The sequence below is a fragment of the Oryza glaberrima genome, chromosome 6, assembly GCF_000147395.1.
Source record: "Oryza glaberrima chromosome 6, OglaRS2, whole genome shotgun sequence".
Classification (NCBI taxonomy): Eukaryota; Viridiplantae; Streptophyta; class Magnoliopsida; order Poales; family Poaceae; genus Oryza; species Oryza glaberrima.
This window is the reverse complement of record NC_068331.1, coordinates 24,408,149-24,435,115: the sequence shown is the minus strand read 5'-3', so window position 1 is coordinate 24,435,115 and position 26,967 is coordinate 24,408,149. Positions and strand designations below refer to the sequence as shown.

Here is a 26,967-nt window from a genome sequence, read left to right as displayed (position 1 = left end):
TAGATTATTATAATTTATAAACTAGGTTAGTATAATCTGGTAATCTCCTCTAAACGTACTTTTTTTTCATATTATTGGCTGGTTAAAGACCCACTACCTTTAAAAACATTATAGAAATTATCCATTGCCATTGAACCTAACAGACTGAGCACATCTGCTTCCTCTCTCCTCCAGCCGCGCGCCGCATCCGCTTCCTCTCTCCCCAGTCGCGCGTAAATCCTTCCCCAAACCCTTAACCCTACGTGCGAATCATTCCCCAAGCCCCCACCCTACGCCCCAGCTCATTTCCCAAGCCGTGTCGCCGCCGCCTTCTCATCCTCCTCCCCCAAGCCCCCACCCTACGCCCTAGCTCCTCTCCCAAGCCTTGTCGCCATCGCCTTCTCATCCTGCTCCCACTCGTCGTCTCATCCTTCTCCCACTTTGCAATAGCTGAGGGCATCCAAAATAACTTGGGACATTATAGGCATTAGCCTTTCAAACCTAATAATTCATGCCTCCAATAATGTTATTCTACTGTAGCTTATTACGGAGTATAATCTAGCTTATTGTAATATGCCTTTGCCTCAATAATCCAGATTAATCAATCTTAAGTTAAAACAAGCAGGACCAAAAAGATCAAGGTTTTTAAAAAATAAGTTTTACAAAGGTTTATTTTTAAAATATAAAATTTAAAAAGTTCAAAAAAATTATAAAAGTTCCCGAATCTTTCGCTCGCCTCCCTTGCCGGCTCGCCTCGCCGCCCTGCGCCTCCCCCACCACACACCTGCACGCCACGCCACCAGGCCCACCACCACCAGATACCCAGATCCCAGGCAGACGCAATCCCATTCCCATCTCTCCACCCCCGATTCCCATTCCCATTCCCACCTCTTTACATAACCAAAAGCCCAAGCGGCCAATCCCCTCGTCTTTCTCTCTCCTCCACCTGGACGCCATTGGACTCCACCACCACCCAAGGGAGGCAGAGCGCGCGCGCGGCGCGACGCGGCGCGGCGCGGCGAGGGCGAGAGCGAGATCAAGCTAGTTCAGTGGTTCGGCCGACCGATTCGATGGGGAGGCGGTCGAGCGCGTCGTCTGCGGCGGCGGGGGAGCCGCTGCTGCCGGCGGCGGCGTCGGCGAAGGGGGGTGGGGGAGGGGGAGGTCGGGCGTCGATGCTGCAGCGGTGCGTGTCGCGGGCGGACGACGAGCTGCAGTGGTTCCGGTCGTGCCTCCGGTGGGTGTGCATGGACCACTCGGGCCCCTGGGGCGCCGCGCTGTCGTGGCTGCTCTTCCTCCTCCTCGCCGTCGCCGTCCCCGCCGCGGCGCACTTCCTCCTCGCGTTCCGGGCGTCCCGCAGGCCGTTCTCCGCCGTCGTGCAGGTCTCGCTATCGGCGGCGTCCGCGGCGGGGTTCCTCTGCCTCTCCTCCTCCTTCCGCCGCATCGGCCTCCGCCGCCTCCTCTACCTCGACAAGCTCCGCACCAAGAGCGACCGCGTCAGGCTCAACTACACCGCGCGCCTCTCCTTCTCCTTCCGCCTCCTCGCCTCCCTCGTCGCGCCGTGCTTCGCCGCGGAGGCCGCCTACAAGGTGTGGTGGTACGCCACCTCCGGCGACCGCGTCCCCTTCTTCGGCAACGACGTGCTCAGCAACGCGGTCGCCTGCTCCGTCGAGATGGCGGCGTGGATGTACCGCAGCGCCATCTACCTCCTCACCTGCGTCCTCTTCCGCCTCATCTGCCACCTTCAGGGGCTCCGCCTCGAGGAATTCGCCGGGACGCTGCTCGTCGAGGTGGAGGAAGGGAGGGCCGGCGTCGAGCGCGTGCTCCGGGAGCACCTCGACATCCGCAAGCAGCTCAAGGTCATCAGCCACCGCTTCCGCAAGTTCATCGTCGCCTCCCTCCTCATCGCCACCGCCAGCCAGTTCGCCTCCCTCCTCCTCACCACCCGCCACGACTCCGTCGACGATCTCCTCAACACCAGCGAGCTCGCGGTGAGTCCCCGATCACGGCCAAATTCTTTGATCAGCAACACTCGATTTGGTTCCCAAAGTTCGATTTCATCCCATGTATAGCAATCAATCATCCCCAATCATGGACGAAACGAAACTTCCAGACAATCTTGTCTTAATTTACACGGAACCAACATTTCTTGATGCTTAAATTAAGCACAAATTGACCTGTAAAGTTACAACTATTAAACAATTTGGGTGGACACCTTGCTAATTCAGTGCTACTACTTGTACTACGAAATGGAAAATCTCCCTGCATTCTGCGAATTAAATCCTTGCTCCTAACAAGTAACAACGTTTTCTGGTTCGATTTTGTGCAGCTGTGTTCAGTGGTGCTCATGTCAGGGCTGATCATAATCCTGAGCAGCGCGGCGAAGATCACGCACCAGGCGCAGGCGCTGACCGGGCAGACGACGAAATGGCACGCCTGCTGCACCATCGAGCCGGTGCCGGACGAGGAGGCGGAGCCCGGGTCGAACCACAGCTCGATGCTCGAGGTGGAGCCCGTCAGCGACAGCGACGGCGAGTCCAGCGAGGAGACCGGCGACGAGGACCTGCTCGAGAACACCAAGATCATGCTGCCCCAAGCACACGTCATCTCCTTCCAGAAAAGACAGGCTCTAGGTAAATACCGTTACAGCAGTAACAATTTCATGATCCATCCAGTTACTTCGATAATAATCGTTGATATGATAGTTAAGGTGGTGTTCGAACATGAGAAATGCATATAAAACGAGGAAACCATTAACACATAATTAATTAAATTTTCATTATTATGAACATAAAAATAAATTTATTTGTTGTATTTTGGAGTAACTCCTATAGAGAAAGTTTTCATATGAAACATATTGTTTAGCAGTTTGAAAAACATAATAATGGAAACCAAGGTAAAATTTACATTTTAATTAGAAAAGAATTGGACCTAAGTGAATTGGGAAACTATTTTCATCCCTCGAGGGGATATCTCATCGTTGTTTGCATGTCACTCAAATAGTTATGAAAAAATTTAAAAAAAAATTGAGGAGACGTGTTAACATGTGATATATCACTCCACAAACATGTAAGTTCAAATTCAACTTCCAACGTAAAAAGTGAATTGTACATTGTTGCATCAGCCTAAACTTTTTTGGATGAATTGATCGGTGTATGCAACTTGACAATAATGAAATAAAATGTTCATTCATGTTTGGTGCAGTGACCTATCTGGAGAACAACAGAGCGGGGATCACGGTGTTCGGGTTCACGCTGGACAGGTCCTACCTGCACACGATATTCATGCTCGAGTGGACGCTCTTCCTGTGGCTGCTGGGCAAGACGATCGGTTTCTCGTGAAAGCGAGGTAAAAAAAAAAAAGTTTTCCTGCATACAACAAGTTCAGGTTGTTCTGGAACACATGTATGTTTGGTTGGTTGGTGGGTTGCAATTTTGCGGATGCGTGGCTGTGCAGTTGGATCCTCGTGAGTGGAGTCATTTTTGGGTGCGCACGATAGTAGCGTGCGCATGTATGTGTATACGCATGTATGTGTATACGTACGTATGTATTGATGTTTGTATAAAAACTGGTGTTAGCGGTGTACAGATTTTGAGTCCATTGCTTCGTTCGCGCTAACACCACCTTAGTAAATGAGCGATATATGTAGAGCGTTAGGACTTGTATGTACTTTTGCTGCTTTAGTTTGCGGTTGTGCACGCGTGCGGCTTCCTGTTGCTAACGTGCAGGCTTTATCATCCGGTTTTGTAATTTGTATAGCCGATGAAAGTTGCAGAGCAAATTTTATTTACAGTTCAGTTTCAAATTTCCCATGTTTTGGAGAAGAATTTATCGTTCTGTATTTCTTTTTCTTTTTGTTGAATTGAGATGCGTCATACATGAATGTAGCAGATTTTTTTTTATGAAAGGAAATGTACCTTTTTATTTTATTGTGATGTGAGTGAACTCAGATTAAACCCACTTAAGGCCTTGTTTGGACGGACCAGTTTAAGGAAAAAGTACACCGAAGGTCCCTGAACTTGTCATCGAGTTACAAAAACGTCCTCAAACTGTATCCGACGTCCTTTAACTAATCAAAATCGGTTACAATAGATCCCTAGGCGGTTTTGATCTAGGTTTTATCCTACGTGGCAGCTGAATCAGCGTGGGACCCACGTAGACCCCACATGTCAGCATGCCACGTCAGCCTCTTCTCTATTTCCTCTCTTCTCTCACTTCCTCCTCTCTCTCTCTCACTCCTCTGTCTCTCACTCCTCTGTGGGGCTCTGGACGGCCGGCGGTGGGGAGGAGGTCGCCGGGGCATGGAGGTCCGACGGCCGGCCGGCGATGAGGGGGCGGCGACCCAGAAGGGAAGGGCGGCGGGCGGCGGGAGCACGGAGGAGCAACACCAGCGTCTTGTGCCGCGTCCACAACGGCGTGCCAGCGCCGGCGGCCGGCAAGCAACACCAGCGTCTTGTGCCGCGTCCACGGCGGCAGCCGCGACCGCGGCGTGCCAGCGCCGGCGGCCGGCGAGGTCGCGTTGGCGGTGCCGGACATTGCTGCTGCTGCTGCTGCCTCCCGGAACTCGATCGAGACACATCAAGGGATCCACCAGCTGGGATTTATCTACAGCCATCGCAGCCATTAAATCGGGAATCAAAGCTTGCAAATTTGGCATCCAGCAGAAACAGGCAAGAAATTAATTTCGTGCTACAAATGCCATCTCGTCATACTCATCTCTTCTTATCTCATCCAACTAAGAGGCCATAGAAAATCAGTGTCATTCTACTGGCAAATCACAATTAGGCAAAAAAAATGCAAGAAGTTAATCTAGTACAGCTACCGCAGCTCGCAGAAGGGCACCGGCGAGGAGCTCGCCGGAGCGCCACTGCCGCCGCTTTGCCTCAGGGCCCTTATCAAGGGCTTGGTCGCCGACCACGGCGAGGCCGCGCCGGCCGTGTACGCACACGCGGCCAAGCTCGGCCTCGACCACCGCCTCGCCGTCCGCGATGGGCTCGTCGAGCTCTACCTCGCGCGCGTCGAGCTCGCCTCCGCGTGGGCGCTCTTCGACGGATTCCCCGCTGGCTGGCCGGGACGTCGTTTCTTGTACGGCCATGGCGGATGATAGCGGCGTGTGCATCGACACCGTCGCCGCCGCCGCGGCGTTCTCGGCGTGCGCGCAAATCGGGGACCTTGCGCTGGGTCGGGAGCTTTAGGAGGATGCCCGTGAAGAAGAACGTCCTCGTCCCGGCCGCCGCCGCCACGTCGCGGCCGGCCGTCGGACCTCCTCGCCCCGGCAACGACCTCCCCACCGCCGGCCGGCCTGCCCAATCCAGAGAGAAGAGTGGGAGAGAGAGAAGGGAGGAAAGGAGAGGAAGGGAGAGGCTGGTCGCTGACGTGGCATCTGACGTATGGGGCCCACGTGGGTCCTACGCTGACTCAGCCGTCACGTCAGACAAACCGGGGTCAAATCTGCTGAGGGACCTAGTTTACACTGGTTTTATAAGTTAGGGGATACGTTGTATCTGGTTTTACGGTTGGGGGATGATTTTGTAACTCGAGGACAAGTTGAGGGACCTTCGGTGTACTTTTTCCCCAGTTTAAACACATCAAAGTAGATGGACCGGAAAATTTGACCTAAAACTAAAAGGCTTAAAACCACATCCAAGCCATATGTTAAAAGGGGGACTGTTACTGAAGAGCAATTCTACGGTTCTTGATGAGGTACCATGAGATAACAAAAATTTAGTGTAAAATTTGATACTTAATGGTATCTCATAATACCTAGGTACCAAGAGGTATCAAATTTACAATATGAAAAATGGTACCTTATGTATTTTCTCAAAGACTGTAAAATAGCTCGTTAATGAATGGTGTCCCGTTCGAATAGTACAATACCATATGGATATCACATCTTATGTCACACTGGCACAGACTAATACCCAACGGTACTAGATTTGGTATCTCATCGATACCCGATGATACCCTACGGAATCAGACATGATACCTAAGCACCAACCTAGCTAATACTTGTATATGCCGATAGTCCATCAGACATCGGTACTAGAGAGAAAACGAGGCCAGAAGTGAAAGTTGAAAAATAATGATGTGCTCTAAGTCTAAAGAGCATAGAAGAACACATAAGAAGCTCATTTTAAATTTTTTAAAAAACTATCATAGACGAACGTGTTGGTTAATTACAAAACTATCGTGAAGATGGGGCTCATCCGTCCAACCGTATCCAGTGTTACGGACAAGAATGCGGCGCATCGTCTGCGAGTGGATCCAAGTGAGCGAGGGGAGGAGTGACTGAGGGATGAGGATGTTTCATGTTAGGCCTCTAAAATAGAAAAAGTTTTACTGTTTTAGAGCACTTTTTGTTAAAATAAATCTAAACACTAGTAGTAAAAGTTGGCAATTTGACATTTGTTATTTGGGAGTCTTATAGAGTAGCAAATTTTGCAAAAAAGTGCGTTGGAACTTGAAAGCCATGCTTTCTCTGTCTTTACTAGTAAAATGGTAAAGCTTTACCATGCATCTAAATACCATCTAGCAAAACTTTAATGCCAAATCTTTTACCACCAAAACTTTTAAAAAAAATTACCACAGCAAATTGATCTAAACGGCTCTTAGTGATGATATGAGCTCGTCGGCTCCAATTAGGATCAGGTCCACCTCCATAGAGCACGACCTCGTCGACTGCAAAATGAACAAGATAGATGGAGTTGTGTTTAGACTGCTCCACAACTTCACTCAAATCCCAACTCTTGAAACTAAATTTAGAAGGAATAAGTTTATTTTAGATCCCTTAACTTGACAACGAGTTCAATTTTTATCCTGAACCGAAATACCAGAAACAGTGGATCATTCAATCATCTAAACCAGTGCAAATAAGGTCCCAAGGTGGTTTGGATGGTAGTTCCGACTGACGTAACGCCTACGTGCTGGTTTGACTTGGTCCTTATTCTACGTGGTGGTGACGTGGCATTGGAAACAAAATAAAAAATAAAACTAAAATAAAAATATGGGACCCATGTGTCAGTCAGACAAAATATAAAAAAGAAATAGTGGGCTATCTCCAAGGACGTCGCTGTGTCAGTGGCTCAGCGCCGCCTTCTCCCCTCTCTCTCCCAGCCATCCTCCTCCCTCCGCAAGTTTCCTCGCCGATCGGCTACCGCCGCTGCCACCTTCCTGCAGCCGCCGCAATCGACAACCATGGAGACCAACAGAAGAGAGGACTTTTAGAGCTCTACTAAACGGGTCCTATATGGGCTAAATCACCAGCTATTACCAAGACATGGGCTGAAATGTGGCCCATGTAAAATGCGGCTCATAGAGTGCGGACCCACAAACCTCTGGGCTTCTGCAGAGTAAAGACCGAAATTTCTCAAGGCAGGCCTAACCGTTTCGGCACAAACCTTCTTCTCCATGAATCCCTCCCAGTCCACCAGGAGCCCAAAATAAAATCCCCAATAAATAGGAATAAGTTCATCTAAGGTCCCTTAACTTGTCAACGAATCCGATTTTCGTCCTTCAACCGCAAAACCAGATACAACGGGTCCCTTAACTATCAAAACAGGTGCAGACTAGGTCCCTTGGCGGTTTCGATGGCAGTTTTGGCTCACGTGGCGCATACGTGGCTAATTTGACTTAGTCTCGATCTGACGTGGCGCTTACGTGGCAATTTGATCCGAAAAATAATAAAATTCGGGGACTCACATGTCAGTTTCACAGAAAAAAATAAAAAAATGGTGGGACCCACGTGGGCCCCACATGTCAATCTCACCCCTCCCTTCTTCCTCCTCTCTCTCCTCGTCTCCTTCTCTTCATCTCTATCCCCTTTCCTCTCTCTTCTCTGTCCAGCAACACCACCACCAACTCCGCCGCCGCTCCCGCCACCGCCACATCCCTCGCGACCGCTTCGCCTCCTAGCTCCCCTCTTGCCTCTCAGCGGTCGTCTCCGCCGTGGGAGGCCGTGGCGGGTGGCAGCGGGAGCGGGAGGCCGTCTCCGCCGTAGCCACCTCGACACCGAGGATCTCCGGGTGGCACGCCGGGGCTGCACGGCCTGCCTATGGAGATGACGACGGGGGAGATGGAGGCCGCCATCGTCGCCCTCCCTGCGAAGAAGGAGGCGCTGCGGGAGGCCCCTTCCTCTTCCCCTCGCCGGTTGCCGCTGCAGGCGCGTGCCGCTGTTGAGCCGACTCGATTAATTATACTTCCATTCCAATATTCTATGGAAGCAAGCTTAATTTGCAAAAGTGAAGTGAAGCTGAGCATAGCAGAGCAGAGCATCCAGCTCGCTCAAATGGCCTTGAGGAGGTCGGCGGCGGCGGCGATGTCCTGGCCGTCAGCGAGGGTGACGATGTTGGGGGACTCTATGGCCACGACATCCTCCGTGGTAAACCCGTCCTCGTCGCAGAGGAGCTCTTCGCTGCCGGCGGCGACCATCCCCGGCAGGATCACCGTCCTGTGCAGCCCCGGGAGGAGGCGCTCCCTGTCGGTATCGCCTTTCTCGCCGACGAGCACCGCCACCTTGGATAGGTCGATGCCCCACTGTATCGACAGGTACCTGAAAGATTAATGCGTCGAACGGTTAGAGACGACGAGATGGTGATGAGGTGGTGGTGGTGGTGGACTGGTGGTGATGGTGGCGTCGTTGGCGGCGGCGTCTCACCTGATCGCGCACGGCCAGGAGAGAGGGATGATGTTGAGGCACATGCACGCGCGCGTGTAGACGAGGTTTCATTGGAAGCCGCGCATCCGCAGCACCTGCTTGATCCAATCGATTTCTTCAAGAAGTGTTGTCATCAAATGGTGTTCGTGGCAACGGTGGTGCTCTGCTTAACTTGGATGCGTCCTTGGCGACGTAGGCGTGGCAGTGCACGGAGCAGGCGGCGGCGTCGACGGCGAGGTCCGCCTCCTGTGCGCCATCGGCCTTCCCGAGCCTCGGCACGGCGGACCTCATGTGGTCCTCTCCCACCGGAGAGACAGAGAGAGGATAGAGATGAGAGGGGAGAAAGAGGATGACATATGGGGCCCACGTGGGTCCCACCATTTTTATTATTATTTTGTGTGTGAAACTGACATGTGGGTCCCACTGGTTTTATTATTTTTCTGGATCAAATTGCCACGTAAGCGCCACGTCAGTGCCACGTCAGATCGAGACCGAGTCAACTTAGCCACATAGGCGCCACGTCAGCCAAAACCGCCATAAAAACCGCCGAGAGACGTAATCTGCACCGGTTTTGATAGTTGAGGGACCCGTTGTATCTGGATTTGCGGTTGAAGGACGGAAATTGGATTCGTTGACAAGTTAAGGGACCATAGATGAACTTATTCCCAATAAATATCAACGCGCCTTTCGGCCCAAATCTTCTTCTCCAAGACACAGCGCGAGCCATTATCTTACGTCACGGCCCAAACGCCGAGGCGGTGGTGGTCAAGTCGCAAGGGGGCCGAAGGGGAGAGGAGGATCCAAACCCCAAACCCCCCCCCCCCCCCCCCCCCCCCCCCCCGCCCCCCCGATCCCCACGACGCGCCGCCGCCCCGCAGCCGAGATGGCCGCCGGGGACGCCGCCAGGGCGCCGCCGGCCGCGGAGGCGCAGTCGCTGGTGGAGTCCTTCTGCGGCGTCACCTCCGCGACGCCCCAGGAGGCCGCCTTCTTCCTCGAGAGCCACAACTGGGCCCTCGAGTCCGCCGTCCGCTCCTTCTACGACTCCGCCGACGGCGACGCCTCCGCCGCCGCCGCCGACGCGGCCGATCCGCCCCCCCGCCAGCCCCCGCCTCCCCCGCCCGCCAGCGATGGCGCCGACTCCGACGACGAGGACTACGTCGTCGGCGGCGGCGACGAGGATCAGGACGACGAGGACTACGTCGGGGATGGGGATGGGGACGGGGAGGGGGACGATGATGACGACGAGGACGCCGCCCTCGCCGCGGAGGAGGCTGCGGCGTCGGACGAGCGGAGGAGGCCGCTGAAGAGGCTGAAGAGGGGCCAAAACGCGCGTGGCGGGAGCGGCAGCGGGAAGGGGAATGCGCGGACGCTCTCCGATCTCGGCGGTGGCAAGGACAGCGCGGGGTCCGAGGACTCGGAGGACGACGAGTATAAGCCGCCGCAGGAATTATACACCGGAGGCGAAAAGAGGTGAGCTCTACTCGCCTTGTATCTTAGGGTTCTTCGATTTCATTTCTAGCTAGATTGTTTTTTGGATGAACGCATTTGTAGGGTTTTAGGTTGTTTTGCTTAGGGTTTGGCTAGAATTTGTAAGATACTTGTTGGTTTGCATTGAACGAGGTCAGGGGTGCTGGATTGGATGCAACAATTGTCAAATGTGTTCAAAATGATGGGAGCTATCATGCTTCCTGAGTATGAACCGTGCTAAGTCTGCATTATATGCCTAGATGTTGGCCCTTTAGAGTACCTGATTTTTCCCTATTAATAATAATAGCCACAGATTGTTGATCCATGTAATCCTTGTGATAATAATAGTCTTTGTGTAGACTAGGATTTATGATGTTGTGTTGCAACTTATGCTTGGCAGCTCTGCACTTTTAGAGACACATGAGTTGGTTGTGAGTTTAGCCACGTGTAAGGTTCTGTGATGTTCATTTCATTTCTAGCTAGATTATTTTGGGTGAACAAATTTGTAGGGTTTTAGGTTGCTTTACTTAGGCCTTTGCTAAATTTTGTAAGATTGGCTTGCCCGCTGAAGGAGGACAGGGGTGCTGGATTGGATGCAACAATTATCAAATGTGTTTTAAATGATTGAACCTTTCAATATGGAGAGTGCTAAGTCTGCATTATATGCCCAGATGTTGGCCCTTGTAGTCCCTGATTTTCCCCTTTGCATTATTAGCCACAAATTGTTGATCTATGTTGCAGTCCTTGTGATAATGATATGGTGTCCTTGTGTAGACCAGGATTTATATGTTATGTTACAATTTATGCTTTGCAAGTTGGCATTTCTGGAGCACATGAGTTGATTGTGAACTGTGAGAGAAGTGGTTCATTAATGACCTGTATCTTGAGTTTGTAGTTTGTACTCACATGTGTTGAAAATTTTGAGACTATAGCTCATTCAATGCAGCATCAAAATGCAGTGCTTCACCTTAGCTACTAGTATAGGATATTCACATGGCAAAGGATTAGTTAAATCTGATGGCATCCAACTTAAATGTGACAATTGCAGTTTTCTGGTTTCTAGTTGTAGTTCCAAATCAAATCACGCCTTCTCTTGTTACTCTGTCCATTTAAAATGTTTGTCTGTTTTATTGAGTATATTGTTTTAAAAAAATTGTATATCGAGGAAGACAATTGTAGTAATTGTAATGCTTTCACATGTACTCAGTAACTTCTTAGGCTTGGTTCCTCATCTTGGTCTATGTGCATGTCTTAGGCTAACATATACCACAAAATAGATGGAGAATTGTAGAAAACCAATGCCATAGAATTTTCATGTGAAACACAGATACAAGGAACTATGTTTATAGTAAGGAAAGTATATTCTGGAGAGTTTGAAATCCTTGCGTTGTTAATGCCATGATCATAATCAGATCTCTTGACATTGTTAGGGTGGCTAATACCTGCTAATTACTGTTGTTATAAAGCAAAACACATGATCCCCTGTTTGTTAAATTCGTGATAAGCTAGCTGTTTGTTTGAGTTATGAGTGAATTAACATTTCCAACCTACATTTATAACTTGTTATTACCTCGTGCAGTGGAATGGTCGTTAGAGATCGATCTAAGCGTAAAAACCGTGCGGATGAGATCTTTAAGGAAGCTAAGAGGAAGGGAGCAAAGAAAGGTTCATTTGAGGCTCGCCGGAAATCAAAGAGCTTTGCTGGGACAGGCAGACTTCTAACAGGTGAATCTGCAGAGCCTGTTGCGCCTCAGTCACCAGAAAGTATTGTCCACAACATCTATTTTTGGACCAATGGGTTCACAGTAAATGATGGTCCACTTAGAAGTTTTGATGATCCAGCAAATGCTTCCTTTTTAAAGGTAAATACTTTGACCTGTGCAAAATGTGTACCTGTTTTATCTGCTTATTATGTTTGTCTCATGTGCCATTATGTACTTATACCATTTATTTGTTTTGGAATATCTTAATTCACCTTGTTTCCGACCTAGAGTGGTAGCTGTTGCAATATTTTGTCATCATGATGCACCCTGTTGTGCTTAACGTAATGGCTAGTTAAAATAAATTCCTCATGATGAAAACAGATCACTGGAATGGTCTTCTTTCATTGAGTGTATCCATTGATGTTCTTCAGCTGGCTTCCATCATAGTGTCTCACAACCTTTATCTCATTTTTGGGCTGGTCCTCATCAATTGATGTAGGGCAAGATGTGTTTTGGTAGGAAGGGTACTGGCCAATCCCCCCTCCCCCCCCCCCCCCCCCCCCCAATTTTGCCATTGCAAAACAGAAATCTTTCTGAAAATTTCTGGACCAAGTAAAAATAGTTGGATTTCACATTTCACAGGCAGCTTGTTCAGTAAAACTACCCAAACTAATCTCAACATTAAAAAAATGCACTGAGGCTTTTTTTTGTTGGTAAAATTCGGTTTAGTGTTACCATTTTTCTTTTATGGTTATTCTGTTGCTTGATCTATTGTTTATTTTGATCTTATTCTTAGCACTTTATGTTCAGGTCCTCTGTAACTTGCTATGCATGCCATTTCTTTTGTTTTGTTACATGTTTATGAATTTGGGTTATGTCTTCTCTTGCTAAATGGAATGTGAATTAATCAATCTATTATTTTTCCTTTTTCAATTGCACAGAGCATCAAGAATTCTGAATGCCCATCTGAGCTTGAGCCAGCTGATAAGAAGTCTCAGGTGAATGTGAATCTTATTCGGAAAGAGGAAAAGTGTCCTGTAAGTTTTGTCAGCCTTTGCTTTACTGTTTCAATTGTTCTAGACGACGATCCTGGCCTTGACAATGTCCATTGCTCGAATGATGTAGGAACCTGTCAAGCGCGCAGCTCCATTCCATGGAGCGGCAAAAACTCTGGGGACGCCTTCTGATAATAACTCCACACCTCCGGAGGCTACTTCTGCAGCAGCCGCTGCTTCCAGCACAGAGACCGCCTCCAAGACCGTGACGATCACAGTGGATGATTCTTTGCCATCGACCTCTCTGCAGATCAGGTTCGTGGACGGCAGCCGCATGGTCGTGCGTTTCAACACGAGCCACACGATCGCGGATGTGCGGGCGTTCATCGACACAACAAGGCCAGGAGAAGCCGGTGATTACACGCTCCAGGCCGGGTTCCCCCCAAAGCCGCTCGATGACATGAGCAAGACTATCGAGGAAGCTGGCGTCGCCAACTCGGTAATCATTCAGACAGCGTAGCTTCGACAGAAAACAGTTTGTTGACCCCCCCCCCCCCCCCCCCTCTCTTCAACAAAGCACACTCTATCCCATCTGAAGCGTGCAAATTTCCTCCCCTATCTTTTCATGCCAAGTTTTCTTTTTCTCTTGAATCTACCCTTTTCTGCCTTCCATGGCTTCGACCAATAGCTGCTCCAGGTATGAAGAGTGTAAAACAGTGAGATCTGGGTATCTCGTCCTTATTCATCTATAGTGCTATACTTTTGCTCTACATGTCTGTTTCTTGCCCAGTCCACATCACGTTTGGTGCGTTTAACTGTGCTCCTTTGTTCTTAATCTAACGCCCTCTTTGGTACTAGAATGTTGGTAGTGCTTATGGACAAAGTTAGTTGCAACGGGTGCTCCTTAATTCCTGTTTTTCCAATGTTCTTACGCTAATTAGAATCTGAGCCCAACCGACGTGAATTGAATTGTTTATTACTAGAACAGTTCTTGTTTAGCCAAAGCCTCACTTTTTTCTAGTACAATCTTTTCCAGCTTTTCGTCGGATTTCCAGTGTTAAAAAGCCTAAAGTTATGCTAGCAGATCAGCCACATACGTCAAGAATGTCTTTAGTTGGTAGAAGAAAACAAAAACTTTATGTACCGGAATTGGATTTCTTCTGTCCTTGGGTTGATGTCCCACTGTCACAGGTTCGTGGCCGGAGAGATGTACTGTATGCAGTGACAGATCCTAACCTGGTGTCAGAAAAATGACAGAGAGTACGAGGACACCTTTCCAGTTATACGTGTTGCTTTCCAAGATGAATGGAGAGTACATCGTCTGGTTGGAAATGTTTCGTCCTCTTCATCATCACCACGGCCTCATTCCTCGCTTCCTTGTCTCTGTCTCACCTCTCTCTCTTTTTTCAGAGATTAGCTGTTGCGACATGGTTTTCTTTGCTGTGGCCTAAACAAATGGATCTCGTCTCCTCTTCCTCATTTAATTGTTCTACTACGAGCTCATCAGCTACTTGTGTTTTTTTTCTTAACAGATGTGAATAAAAGGGAGCAAGTGATTGCAAGACGATAGAGTACAATGTAAAATCACCTGTCGGTTTGGCTAATTGGATTGGTCGATCCAGCCAACAACTGACGACAAGTAGGTGAGCCCTGATCAGAAAAACCCCCAATGATTTCGTCCTTTTCTCCTTCCTCCTCCTCACCACCTGTGTGCTCTGGGACCGTGGTGGGCTCACTCACCATCGGGGGTCCATCGCGGCGACATGACGGGAACGAGACGCCGACAAAATACCGGACGCGCGGTTTCGAGCTGTAAAAGTGCGTGAGAACTGAAGAAACGCCAACAATTCCCCGGCTCTATCCGGTGGCGCGACGCCGACGCGGATGCGGTGAGCGATTGCTGTCCTCCCGCCGCTGTAGGGAAGCACGTGGGTCAACCCGCGAACTCACTTATAAATCAAATAAATAAGTAGTTCTAGAGTTCTCGTGTCGTAATCCGACTTACCGTATCTCTGGCAAGGTTTAAAATTGCAGAAAGAAATTTTCGAAATTTTGGTCCTATCGGCCGAATTTTTTTTTGAATTTGGTAGTATTTTGTTCAAATTTGATCAAATTTTATTTAAAATTTTGGACCGAAATTTCTGAAATTTCAAAAATTTTGGTATATCGGCACTCTCCGATACAAACGCCAAAAACGAAATACCGAAATATGATCTAGGGATACAAGTGGGACGACCCGTGAACCCATTTATAGATTAAATTAGTAGGTAATCTGTGGGTTACTAATTTTGTTTATAAATGGATTCGCGGGTTGATTCACTTACTTTCCTACCCGCTGGTGCATCGGTGATCTGATGATCATGGGGGTTGTGGCCTGTGTGGCCTACTGGCCACGAGCGCTGCCTCTCACAGGTTACGATTTGTCACGGGTGTTGCCTATTGGGTGAGATGCTGTGATCTGATGGGGTTGATTAATACGGGGAGAAACCGGATTGGTGGCGAGCATGAGACTGGGAGCTTCCAACTTGGTTAAACTAAGAAAGCTTGGGGAGTGTCCAAGATTGATTCGAATTCAACCTTTATTCCGCAATTCAGCTTCTACTATTGGCTTAATCACGTGCTCGTTGGAAACTTATTGAGGTACTGACGTACTGATTGGAGAGGGGGAGGGGGAGTTTTTTTTTGGCCGTCGCAGCTGCTCCAAAAATCTACAGCTATTCTTTAGTAGCTGCGAAATTAAAGGTTTGTTTGGAGGAACTTAAGGCAATCACAATAAAAATATAACCTTAAGACAACAATTACACTTATAAAATAAGTCATATACATTGTGGTTATCCTTGAGATCTACCACAACACAAGCAAATAGAAAGTAATTTTTTTCACTCTCATTCACTTCATGAACGAGAGCTGAAACATTTTTTTTTTCATTTGATGCAAGCTCATTTTGTGGCTAATTCTAATGATGGTATTGTGGGAATTACTTTAACGATGATCTACTATTTATGTGTCTCACCTTAAAGTTACATTACACCATAAACATTGAGGTTGCCGTAAGATTCTGAGAAGCAATTGGTTGGTATACAACTTTTGTGAATTTCTTAGCTTCTAGCTTTTAGTTTATTTTTTCTAAATTCTATAACTATAACTTTTCAGAATCTAGATAAAAAATAGACAGTTTGAAGGAGTTTCTGATTTTTGAAGAAACTACGGCGGCTAGAAGCCTAAGATACTCTTAAAAAATCCCCGCAATAAAAAAAAGATACTCTTAAAAATTTACTACATTCATCCTAAAATGTAGCAATTTTTAGGTTGTCCAGATTCATAGCTAAAAATAATTATATTATAGGATAGAGGGAGTACTTTTGTATTATTGAACGCAGAAAGCTCTCCCAAACAGGTCCCATAAGCTCTCTCAAACGGTTCAAGTTACTTGCATCATTTATTTCACATGAAAAGTCTAATTTGGTTAAGAATAAAAGGTAATTCACATGTACTTCGACAAATAAGGTTAGACTAACTATTGGTAATTCACATGTACTTCACATAATGGATTATTTACGTCGAAGGTTAGAATGGGACCTCGTATGTCTATTGGTTTCGACCTAAGGAGAAGCATTATGTCTCTTGGTTTCGACTTAATTGTGTGATGTTTATTCCGTTGCCATAAGTATCTGTACTAGTTCTAAGAAGAACCTTTGGCTCTGGCCTAATTCAATAAATGTTGTAGGACAATGAAATACAATATGTACTGATTTCTTTCCCTTTATATTTCCAAATGGTTGGATTAGCTTCTCCTGCCAACATTCTGATTAGCAAGGCTCTCAGCCTGTCAAACACATGTAGCCATCCACCAAACAGTTTCCTGTCCTCTCAGCTGTTTAATTAGCTAACAACACTGTACTCAGTTTGGTCGAACGTCGCACAGATTTCGGGTGGTGGTAATCTGGTATGTTTGACGAATGGTTCCCTAATGACTAATGCTCCTAACTAATCAATTCACTACCGACATTTTGCAGTAAATCTATTAAATCAACAACTAACATGATGTGAAAACTACAATATATTCTTTGCTTACAAACCTTCGGTTCACACTACCGAATTTTGATTTCTCCTCTTTTTTTTTATTAGACCCTCGTTTGTCAATAGCAAAACATCATGCCAACTAATGAGTGATAATAAGTGTAGACAATTTGTACATACTGGCCACCTTAAACAATGTTTAGTAGGGACGAAAACATGGAGTGTGTGTAACTCAATTGGTTAGTCCACTTGCGGTGGAAACAGTCTATCCATATGAGTTATAGACTTAACATGGGTGTTCGTATTTACGATTAATTATTCTTTTAGTGGTAGGTGATGCCCCTGTCGACAACAATGTGTTTATAGTGACTTCTTCAATCTCAAGATATACCAGCTTAGTTTTATGAAGGTGTCATAGGGGAAGGGTGTAAGTATGCGCATTTATAACGGTGAGTGTGCACGCATTGTGAGCTCTTGGATTTATACCGTGTTCTCAAAGAAAAAGATAGGGATAAAAAGGGTGATAGTAATTTCCGACCAACTGAGCATAGTTTTTTTGTAAAAACTGATACCAACCGTTTTTATTCTAACCCCATATATTTGTTTTTTTGTTTCTTTTATCATCACATTGTAATCATCACTGGTTTTCGTGAAGATGCTACCGTTTTCGAACATTTTTCATACCTACTTGTAACCGTTAAAAAGGTCCCTCTTCATCTGTAGCAAAGGTGCATTCCTGTTACAACTTACAACTTGACACTGCCAGTGATTAATTAAAGCTCACAGTGAAGTGTTGGGTAGTGCAGAGAGTGAGTGAGAGAGTAGAAGCACGTCAATAATCGGGTGGAAGAGGGTCACAATCGGTGTTGATCAATGAAGCCATCAGCGTCTTCTTCCAACAGTTGCTCCGCTCCCACATTTATCATCTCAACCCCAAAAGCTCACTCACTCACTGCAGCTGTACTGCCACACCCCCACCTCACTGCGGACCAGCAGCAGCAGCAAGAGAGAGAGAGAGTGGGAGAGTGGGGAGAAGCTAAGAAGAAATCAAGAATTTCAATCTTTGCCGACACCACACTGGATCTCCTTCCTCAAGCAACCATGGCAGCAGCAGCAGCAGCATCAGCATCCATCGAGAGCATATATTAGCTGTCCGTGGTGATCATGTGATGCCAAGATTGCTACTATAAGCAAGGAGACAGCGAGGGAGATATTCTTCTCTTTCTTTTTCAGGTGGGGGAGAAGGTGAAGGTAGGAAGGAGGGAGAGAGGCCAAGAATGGCGGCCGCCGCTTTGGCCGGCGTTCTCCTCCTCGCCCTCGCGGCGGTGGCGGGAGCCGACACCGACGGCGGCGACGGTAATATCAATTGCCGCATTCACCCCAAGTTCTTGGTTTCTTGGAATGCGTGCGTACTGTTTGATGATATGTCTGCACGGATGACCAGTTGCTTTTGGTTCTTGCAGCCGCGGCGCTGGGGAATCTGTACTCCTCCTGGAATAGCCCGGCTCAGCTCACCGGCTGGTCGGCCGGCGGCGGCGACCCTTGCGGCGCCGCGTGGATGGGCGTCTCCTGCGTTGGCTCCGCCGTCACCTCGATGTAAATAAAAGATCCTCTGATTAAACTCCCCCCAAAATGTTTTTGAGTGATGAAAAGATTTCGCGTTTGATGCCTTTCATGTTCGTGGAAAGCAGGAGTCATTTTGCTGGTTTTCTTTTCACTGCATTTCGTAAAAAAAGATTGCCGTGGCTTTGTCTTGACGTGTGGGCATTGAAAGCCGCTGATGAAATCCTGAAGTGTGTTGGTTTTTCACATTCTCTATCTTTCAGTAAATTTCTGATAGATAATTGGAAATTCTCATCCTTTGCAGTAGTTGATTGATTCTACTATCATGAGATAAAACGTTGTCCAAAAAATTTTCATTGGATGCCTATGATATTAAGAGATAGAAAGTTTTTTTTTCCTCCCTGCATGATGTCAAGTGGTGTTAATATAATTCTACTCTACTCTCTGCATCGATTAATTTGCCAGCTCAGAGTTTGGGAGACTGGATCCAGCCATCCAGGCAAATAATGGTGCTCTGCTGGTTTTCAGTGTCTTTTTCAGTTGTAGGAAAAAGGGCTTTTTCGTATGCATAAAAAAATATTTGATATTTTTTCTCGTTCAAAATCTGATGTCTGGGTAACATGCAACAAGCAGAATATATCTATTCTGGCTAAAATATAGATTATACAAAAGAGGCTGGAGAGTGTATCTTATCTTTAAGACCATACCTTAATTTTGCTATTTTCCTCTCTTTTTTTTTTTTGTATATGAAATCGCCTCAAATGGAGATGCTCGATGCTGAACCATTCTGTTTGTTCCCTTGTTCTGCAGCAAGCTTTCTGGTATGGGGCTGAATGGCACTCTTGGCTACCAACTATCCAATCTGCTAGCATTGAAGACAATGTATGAGCTACTACTTGAGCACAAGTATTTATTGTCTTGTTTTCCCCTAATTTATGTCCTTCATTTCTTAACTTACAGGGACTTGAGTAGCAACAACTTGCATGATTCAATTCCTTATCAGCTGCCACCAAATCTCGCCTATCTGTAATGCTTCCTGGCTTGCACAAGTTTATTCAAGTAGTTTTTGATGCCTGCATCTTCAATAACAGTTGCGATGCAGGAATTTGGCAGGAAATAACTTTTCCGGTAACCTTCCATACTCGATATCCAACATGGTTTCACTCAACTATCTGTAAGTGCTGGCCATTGCAAATGTGCAATTCATTAGGTGGAGATTGTTATTTTGGTTGACATAGTCTAACTGTAAAAAAACACATCTACATGCAGCAATCTCAGCCACAACTTACTATTTCAGGAAATTGGTGAAATGTTTGGAAACCTCACTGCACTTTCTGAACTGTAAGTCCTACAGGACCTTTCTTTGCAAGGCTTGTTATCTCGATTGTTGAAACTCTTGGTTTCATGACATGATCTTGTACAATTTGAAATCTTTACAGAGATGTATCTTTCAATAACCTGAATGGCAACTTGCCTATTTCTTTACGCTCTCTGTCAAATATTTCTGGCATGTAAGTTCTTACTAATCCTCAGTTCAAACTTCCAAATTTCGTATTTCATTTCATGGTTCTGATAGTTCTTTTGACCCATTGTGTAGTTATCTGCAAAATAACCAACTATCGGGCACAGTCAATGTACTCAGCAACCTAAGCCTTACTACACTGTGAGTGATTTTGTACAGGCTGACACGATTTCTATCCTAATCTTCCTCTCATGCTTTTCGCCTAATTATGTGAGCTATTGTGCCTTTGAACAGAAACATAGCAAATAACAATTTCAGCGGTTCAATACCACAAGAATTCAGTTCAATTTCACATTTGATGTACGCACCAACAACCAACATGTTTTAATGTTCTTTTCTATGAAAACCATCAAATTTTGCATGCTGATGGGATAATGCATTTTCAAAAATAGACTTGGAGGAAACTCATTTCTCAATGTACCTTCATCTCCGCCATCTACTATCACTTCACCACCTCAGGGTCAACCAGACTTTCCTCAAGGACCAACAACCGCTCCAAATATCCCTGAGATTCCTATTGATCAAGGTAGTGACAAGAAGCAACGTCTGCGAACTGGTCTGGTTATAGGGATAGTTATTGGCTCAATGGCTGCTGCTTGTGGTGTACTTTTCGCGTTGGTACTGTGCCTTCACAATGTCCGGAAAAGTAAAGATGGTGGGATCAGTGAATCAAAAGACGTCGCAAGCACTTTTGCAGTAAACATAGATAGAGGTATGCTCCTATATATTTGTGCACAATATTTTCATTTTATCATACTATTAATATTTGTTATTTGTGGCTCAGATTTTTTTTCCCCATATAAGAATAGTAATAGTTCTTGTGGCTGGTGATAATCGTGAAATTTAGGCCACTGTCTGACATCTGACTAAGACCAGATGGCATGAGCAGGCATTACGAAAAAATATGTGAGTGAGATACTAATATCATTTTTTCTCCAAATCTGATAAAATATAAATAGAAAAGAAACAAAGACTTGTTTGAGATAAACATTTTATTCTGCCAGATATCTCAAACATGGTGTTTGCTTTGTTGATGACTAGCTTTTTGGCATTCTTCTTCCTTTATTGATGTGCTCTTTGCACCTGCATTATAGCTATTAGGTGCTTGGTATGCTTGGGAGATGGGAATAATAAACTTTGTACCTTACTTTGTGGCTGTTTCTGCTTATTTTATTGGCAGTGCTCCTGCCATTTTGAGAAAAAGGCAAAGTGTAACATTACTTTGTGGTTTGCTGTTACCAATATATAATAAAAAATGAAACTTAAAGAACTGCAGAAGGCCCTGATGTTCAATTGTTCATTCCCCAAAGTTGAAAATAAATCAATATTACCTACATCTTTGGTGCTTTTCTTTTGCAGCTTCTAACAGGGAAATATGGGATCACACCCAGCAAGACGCACCTGTTTCAAGTTCCGTGCTCCCGCCTATGGGAAAAATGACTCCTGAAAGGGTATATAGTACAAACAGCTCTATGTCAAAGAAGATGAAGGTCTCTGTCACAGTGAATCCATATACAGTTGCTTCTCTCCAAGTTGCTACAAACAGCTTCTGCCAAGATTCGCTCCTAGGTGAGGGTTCACTTGGTCGTGTTTACAAGGCCGACTTCCCCAATGGAAAGGTAAAACATCACTTGCAGTAATCTATTGTTGGTCAATACAGAAATATTACTTTGAACTTAGCATGGTATTGCCTTATATATGTTCAACAAGTGTTTATTTGCATAGCTATGACGCAGTGGAACTGAATTCTGTGCTTGATCGCAGGTACTTGCAGTGAAGAAGATAGACAGTGCGTCACTTTCCTTGTATGAAGAAGATAACTTTCTTGAGGTTGTGTCGAGCATTTCACGACTTAGGCACCCAAACATTGTGCCGCTTGCAGGCTATTGTGTTGAACATGGACAAAGGCTTCTTGTGTATGAGCACATTGGAAATGGGACACTGCATGATATATTGCATTTTTTCGATGATACAAGCAAGATCCTTACATGGAACCACCGCATGAGGATAGCACTAGGCACCGCGCGAGCTTTAGAGTATGTTATTATTTGAGCACTCTAGTGTTTTTCACTCTATGAAAAGGTTATGTTAATCAAGTATAATGCTACAATGCAATGCCAACCTTTCTTCAGATACCTGCATGAGGTGTGCTTGCCCCCTGTTGTACATAGAAACTTAAAGTCAGCGAATATCCTGCTTGATAAAGAATACAGTCCCCATCTGTCTGACTGTGGGCTTGCTGCCCTGACACCAAATCCTGAGAGAGAGGTAAGTAATGTAGTACCACATCTCTATCAATGTAGTTATTTCCAACATTTCATCTTTAGGTCCTACAGTAGTTCTTTGGGCTAAACCATGTGTTATGATGCAGGTTTCAACTGAAGTGTTTGGATCTTTTGGATATAGCGCCCCAGAGTTTGCCATGTCAGGAATATATACTGTAAAAAGTGACGTGTACAGTTTTGGAGTAGTGATGTTAGAACTATTGACAGCACGTAAACCGTTAGACAGGTACATTACCTTATTATTTCAGAGCTAGTAAGTAGTAAGAAAATGAGTAATGTATTTCTTTATTAGTAACTTCAAGGCCGTCATTCATTCTTGTGTTGCAATGTGCAGCTCTAGAGAGAGGTCCGAACAGTCTCTTGTCACATGGGCTACTCCACAGCTTCATGACATCGATGCGCTTGCCAAGATGGTTGATCCAGCAATGGATGGGATGTACCCTGCAAAATCACTCTCCCGTTTCGCTGACATAATTGCATTGTGTGTCCAGGTAATATTCGTTATCTTTCGCACATTTCTTTGTCCTGCATATGACTACCCATTTCTTGTTCGCCCAAAATTGTTCTTACAGCTTCTAATATGAACAACTCACTGAGCAGACGGTTCAGTTCTATCAATCTTAAAGTTGGTTTTGGATAACATATGAACTAGAAATACTCTTCAGAAGCACGCTAAGATCGATCATCATTTTCAGTTTGTACCATAATGCTGTCAATGCTTTGTAGCCCGAACCGGAGTTCCGTCCACCGATGTCCGAGGTTGTCCAGCAACTGGTGCGCCTGGTGCAGAGGGCAAGCATGGTGAGGCGTCAATCAGGAGAGGATGTGGGGCTTTCATACAGGGGCCCTGACCGCGAGGGAGGCACAGCCGACGCCATCTGAGACCAAAATCTTCTCAGTCTCTCAGCTATGCAGGGTTACAAAAGTTTCAGAGAAAGCAAGCTGGGACTGTGGCAACATCCCAGTATCTCCAAAGCTATGGATCAGATCACTTGTTCCTGCACAAAATGAAAAGAGAAGAGAAGAAAAGAAAGAATGATCTGATCACCTGTTGAGTTTGGCATGAGCTGTTCAGTGTTCAGTTTTTTCACTCTGTTCTCTCTGTGGTATCTGTCCAGATTGTATACTACAGTATGTGGATTTTGGGCCGCTACTGGGACTTTGTGAATGGCATGTATAGTGTTCAGGTGGCTGGTATTTTGGTAGTTGTTAATTAATTTATAGTAGATAAGAAAAGAAGGTAGATAAATGTACATTTATGGACTTGTGCACTGCTACTGTCAACAGCTGAACATTCCACCTTCTACGGCGAGCTGTACACTATAGTTTTAAGAGATCTCTAGTTTTAACGGTATTTACATTCTTCGAGCACTTCCTCTTTTTTTTTTTTGAAATATAAGTATTTATACGTTGTTTAGCAGAGATTATCTTTGGGAAGAAAAGACTTTGGTGTCCCATATTAAGTGATAGATGGTTGGGAGGTAAGATGTGAATAAATTTCAGTAGGAGGTGACTGATGGGATAATAAGTGGAGTAATACTCTGAACAATGCTAGAAGTGTTTATATTTTGCTACAAATTTCAAATGTTAGAAATGCTTTTATATTTTAGAATAGAGGGAGTAGTTTGTTGTTCTTCTAATTTAATGGTATTGTACTCTTGTCCTGCCATAAGATACCACCGTACTCTACGACTATGTGCATCCATGATCATCATGTTCATCCTCTGTCTTAAAAGATAAAACTGCTGAAAATTTCTCAGGATAGTGACATGTGCCTGGTTGGTAAGTCAAGCCTGAGTACTACAGCATGTCGATGACAGCAAATTGCGATGCAATCATGCAAAGTCTGCAAACACATGGCAATTAAATTCAGTAACAGGAGGCTGACAACTCCATCATTTAGTATTAGGTACAACTAAAATTTAAATTTTAAAATCATTTTAATATATATTTTTTCATCTAACTTATTTTTTAATCTTACCAGTTGAATCGTTAAAAAACACAAATATAAGATTTTATTCACAAATAATTTTAAAGCATTACAATTTATAATCAGTCGTATACGAAAACGAAGAGAGAGTAGGAGGCTCTACTCCAGACCTCCAGTGGTGTCCTCTTGCGTGCTAATGTCAAACCGTGAGATGGCGATGCGGTTTGACGTTGAAGGCATCTTGATCTCTTCCCTGATTCTGGCTCTGTTATAGGAGTATGTTTGAGTGATCAGCTGGTGTGCATTGAATTTGAGCCGGAAATTGCTATGGTCGAGTTTAGTTTCAAATTTTTTCTTCAAACTTTCAACTTTTTCATCATATTAAAACCTTTCTACACACATAAACTTTCAACTTTTTTAATTTTAACCAAATTTTTAATTTTAACGTCATGTTCGAAAAGTTGGTGCTTCTACTAATTAAAATGGAATATAATTTCTTCTTCTAAAGTTAAATCAGTTGTGCCACGTGAACCATTTGGTTTGGGGATAAGCAGAGAACCTTCAGATGGTCACGTCGACGGGACAGGTTTAGTTGCCCGTCTAATCACCATGCGATCACACGCCATTACGAGACTAGGGAATATCCATTTGTAGAGCATTTGTAGAGCAGCAGCATTAATGCAGCTGGAGAAATGCAGGATTTAGGAATAGATTTTTCTTTTAAACATCATTAAACCAGCATGTAGGGATCATATGCTCAAGTAAGGAACAGATGATAAATGGCATACTACTTCTTAATTTTTATGTACATAGCTTATGTTCATAAGCTTGTATAGAACTTTATTTATTTTAAGATGGAGAGGGTAACATTACTGTCAAATTATTATAAAAAAGATAGCACTAGCAATATGGTGGCATATTTTACCCATATAAGAATCGTTCCGGTGACTATTTATATTACCCATATGGCCACATGTAAATGCACTTTCAGTGAGGCTAGTAATTTCTCACTAGTCTCCATCTTTCTGTGTGTTAACGAACGTATTTGTATGTGGGTACGTGTCTCCTCTGTATAATTGAGAAAAAAAAACTATGAAATTTGACGTTCTTTCTAGCTGCGTCATCTTCACCTAAACGAAAGAAAGAAATGCCTCCATGATATATCGACAAGGAAAATAACCACATCTTCTTTTGAAAAAAGAAAAAAACATGAATAAGAAAGGAAGACAATCACTATCTACTCTAATTTAATAATTTTCGTTCAGAAAAAAACTTTAATTTAATAATGTGAAATCTCTCTATACAACAATACGGTGCAAGAATTTTCTCTATATGAAATGATTCGCCCATATGTTACCGCCACCAATTGACGACGACGGAACAAATTAATCCTCTGACTTTTGGAACCAAAAAGCCAGATACAGAACAGTTATTCAAGTACTGGTGCCATAATGATGTGTGCAGTATGAACCGTGCAGGTACTGTACCAAACGGGCTGTAAGACACTGTTACCGGAAATTAATCCATCCATGTTAAAATAAGAGAACTTTTACGGTACAATATACTACCAATATATATTGGCAGTATATAAAAGGGTATATTAGGAATTTGATAGAAAATAAAACAACACTTTAGTAACTTTTTGTTTAAATTAAATTTAATTGAGAGTACCTGGTCCTGGATCTTATCGTGCACTAAGAAAGGAGCATCCTGAGCGCCATTTGATGACAAAGCACGTGACGATAGCACGATTTGATGATAGAATAACGAAGAAAAGACAAAATTACCCTTTCAAACTTTATAATGCAATTTAATTAAATAAAAAATTAAATCAATCTACACCGTTAGATCATATATACTTGCAGTATATACAAGCAGTATATTGTACCGTAAAAATCCTCTAATAAACCAGTTCGAAAAGCTTAAAGTTTATCCCAATACAAATCAATTCTTACCTTCATGTATATCTTCGGTCCACAAATCGAGAAGTTATATCTATTGAATACCTTTGTCTATATGTAATTTCTTATTAACTTTCTTATTGACGAAGAGTAGTTTAATGTTTTATCATCACTACTAAATACTTTGTACTAAATGTATCTTTGTAATGCAAGAGACTGATTTATTTAGGAAAGAAGAAGTATACAACTGAGCAATTGTATTGTTTACGTGAGCAAGTTTAATAGTAGATTATAAACTAACTATAAACTTATGTAGATTTTAGAGAACTAGAAAAATAAATAGTATTGGCTCTTATAAAAGAGCTAACTCTTCATATACTATTTTAAGATGAATGGATTAAATTCATAGGTAAGAGAAAAATGGAGAGAAAAATAGAGATAACGTTATAGCTCATCCACTATAAAATGTTAAACTCTAATATAAACATAATAGTTAGCTCTACTATTAAACTTGATATGATACTATAGCAAGTTGACCTCATCCATCAGCTACCTAAATCAAATGACTCCAAATTCCAAACCCATGAAGTTATATCGATGTTCCCCTTGACTTTAACCCACTCAAATTCAGAGGACCATTTCCACGACAACGGCCACTCTAGAAGATCACAGAAAGGCTGAGTGCCCTGGTTGAGCGGCTGAGCCCGAGAGCAAGTCAACAAGTACTATAGACATTCAAGCTCTTGCTTAAGGTGACATGATGAGATGAATGAGAGAAGAGAAGAGAGATGATGAGTCACTGCTTATGCAATGGGTAATATCTACACACTCCTAGATAGATGAAAGAAAGAGACCAATAGATTAAGTGGAAATAAATAAAGTAATATATTGGGACAAGTGCTTTAGAGGCCATGTATTGTATAGATTACCTCGTAATTAGTGAGTAAATGAT

The 26,967-nt window shown here is 44.5% G+C and overlaps 3 protein-coding genes across 3 annotated transcripts; all 3 read left to right on the top strand.

Annotated features, from left to right (window-relative positions):
* The first annotated feature begins 857 nt into the window (after window positions 1-857).
* On the top strand, window positions 858-3,561 carry LOC127777921 (uncharacterized). Its single transcript, XM_052304544.1, has 3 exons — window positions 858-1,967; window positions 2,306-2,609; window positions 3,181-3,561. Exons 1-3 carry the CDS (start codon window positions 1,050-1,052, stop codon window positions 3,315-3,317), a joined length of 1,359 nt encoding a protein of 452 aa, XP_052160504.1. The 5' UTR covers window positions 858-1,049; the 3' UTR covers window positions 3,318-3,561.
* Window positions 3,562-9,480: 5,919 nt separating this feature from the next.
* On the top strand, window positions 9,481-13,564 carry LOC127778108 (plant UBX domain-containing protein 4-like). Its single transcript, XM_052304765.1, has 4 exons — window positions 9,481-10,099; window positions 11,676-11,958; window positions 12,741-12,836; window positions 12,925-13,564. Exons 1-4 carry the CDS (start codon window positions 9,513-9,515, stop codon window positions 13,312-13,314), a joined length of 1,356 nt encoding a protein of 451 aa, XP_052160725.1. The 5' UTR covers window positions 9,481-9,512; the 3' UTR covers window positions 13,315-13,564.
* Window positions 13,565-17,705: 4,141 nt separating this feature from the next.
* On the top strand, window positions 17,706-23,552 carry LOC127777221 (protein STRUBBELIG-RECEPTOR FAMILY 8-like). Its single transcript, XM_052303779.1, has 16 exons — window positions 17,706-18,170; window positions 18,278-18,410; window positions 19,188-19,259; window positions 19,338-19,403; window positions 19,480-19,551; window positions 19,647-19,718; window positions 19,817-19,888; window positions 19,975-20,040; window positions 20,134-20,199; window positions 20,292-20,611; window positions 21,259-21,518; window positions 21,664-21,935; window positions 22,032-22,167; window positions 22,271-22,410; window positions 22,519-22,675; window positions 22,911-23,552. Exons 1-16 carry the CDS (start codon window positions 18,092-18,094, stop codon window positions 23,064-23,066), a joined length of 2,139 nt encoding a protein of 712 aa, XP_052159739.1. The 5' UTR covers window positions 17,706-18,091; the 3' UTR covers window positions 23,067-23,552.
* The last annotated feature ends 3,415 nt before the right edge of the window (window positions 23,553-26,967 follow it).

Coding starts and splice junctions, on each gene's coding strand:
- LOC127777921 (XM_052304544.1), top strand. CDS start 1,050: ATGGGGAGGCGGTCGAGCGCGTCGTCTGCGGCGGCGGGGGAGCCGCTG. Junction 1,968..2,305: donor TCAACACCAGCGAGCTCGCG/GTGAGTCCCCGA, acceptor GATTTTGTGCAG/CTGTGTTCAGTGGTGCTCAT. Junction 2,610..3,180: donor CCAGAAAAGACAGGCTCTAG/GTAAATACCGTT, acceptor TGTTTGGTGCAG/TGACCTATCTGGAGAACAAC.
- LOC127778108 (XM_052304765.1), top strand. CDS start 9,513: ATGGCCGCCGGGGACGCCGCCAGGGCGCCGCCGGCCGCGGAGGCGCAG. Junction 10,100..11,675: donor TACACCGGAGGCGAAAAGAG/GTGAGCTCTACT, acceptor TACCTCGTGCAG/TGGAATGGTCGTTAGAGATC. Junction 12,837..12,924: donor GGAAAGAGGAAAAGTGTCCT/GTAAGTTTTGTC, acceptor CGAATGATGTAG/GAACCTGTCAAGCGCGCAGC.
- LOC127777221 (XM_052303779.1), top strand. CDS start 18,092: ATGGCGGCCGCCGCTTTGGCCGGCGTTCTCCTCCTCGCCCTCGCGGCG. Junction 19,552..19,646: donor ATGGTTTCACTCAACTATCT/GTAAGTGCTGGC, acceptor ATCTACATGCAG/CAATCTCAGCCACAACTTAC. Junction 20,200..20,291: donor AGTTCAATTTCACATTTGAT/GTACGCACCAAC, acceptor TTTCAAAAATAG/ACTTGGAGGAAACTCATTTC.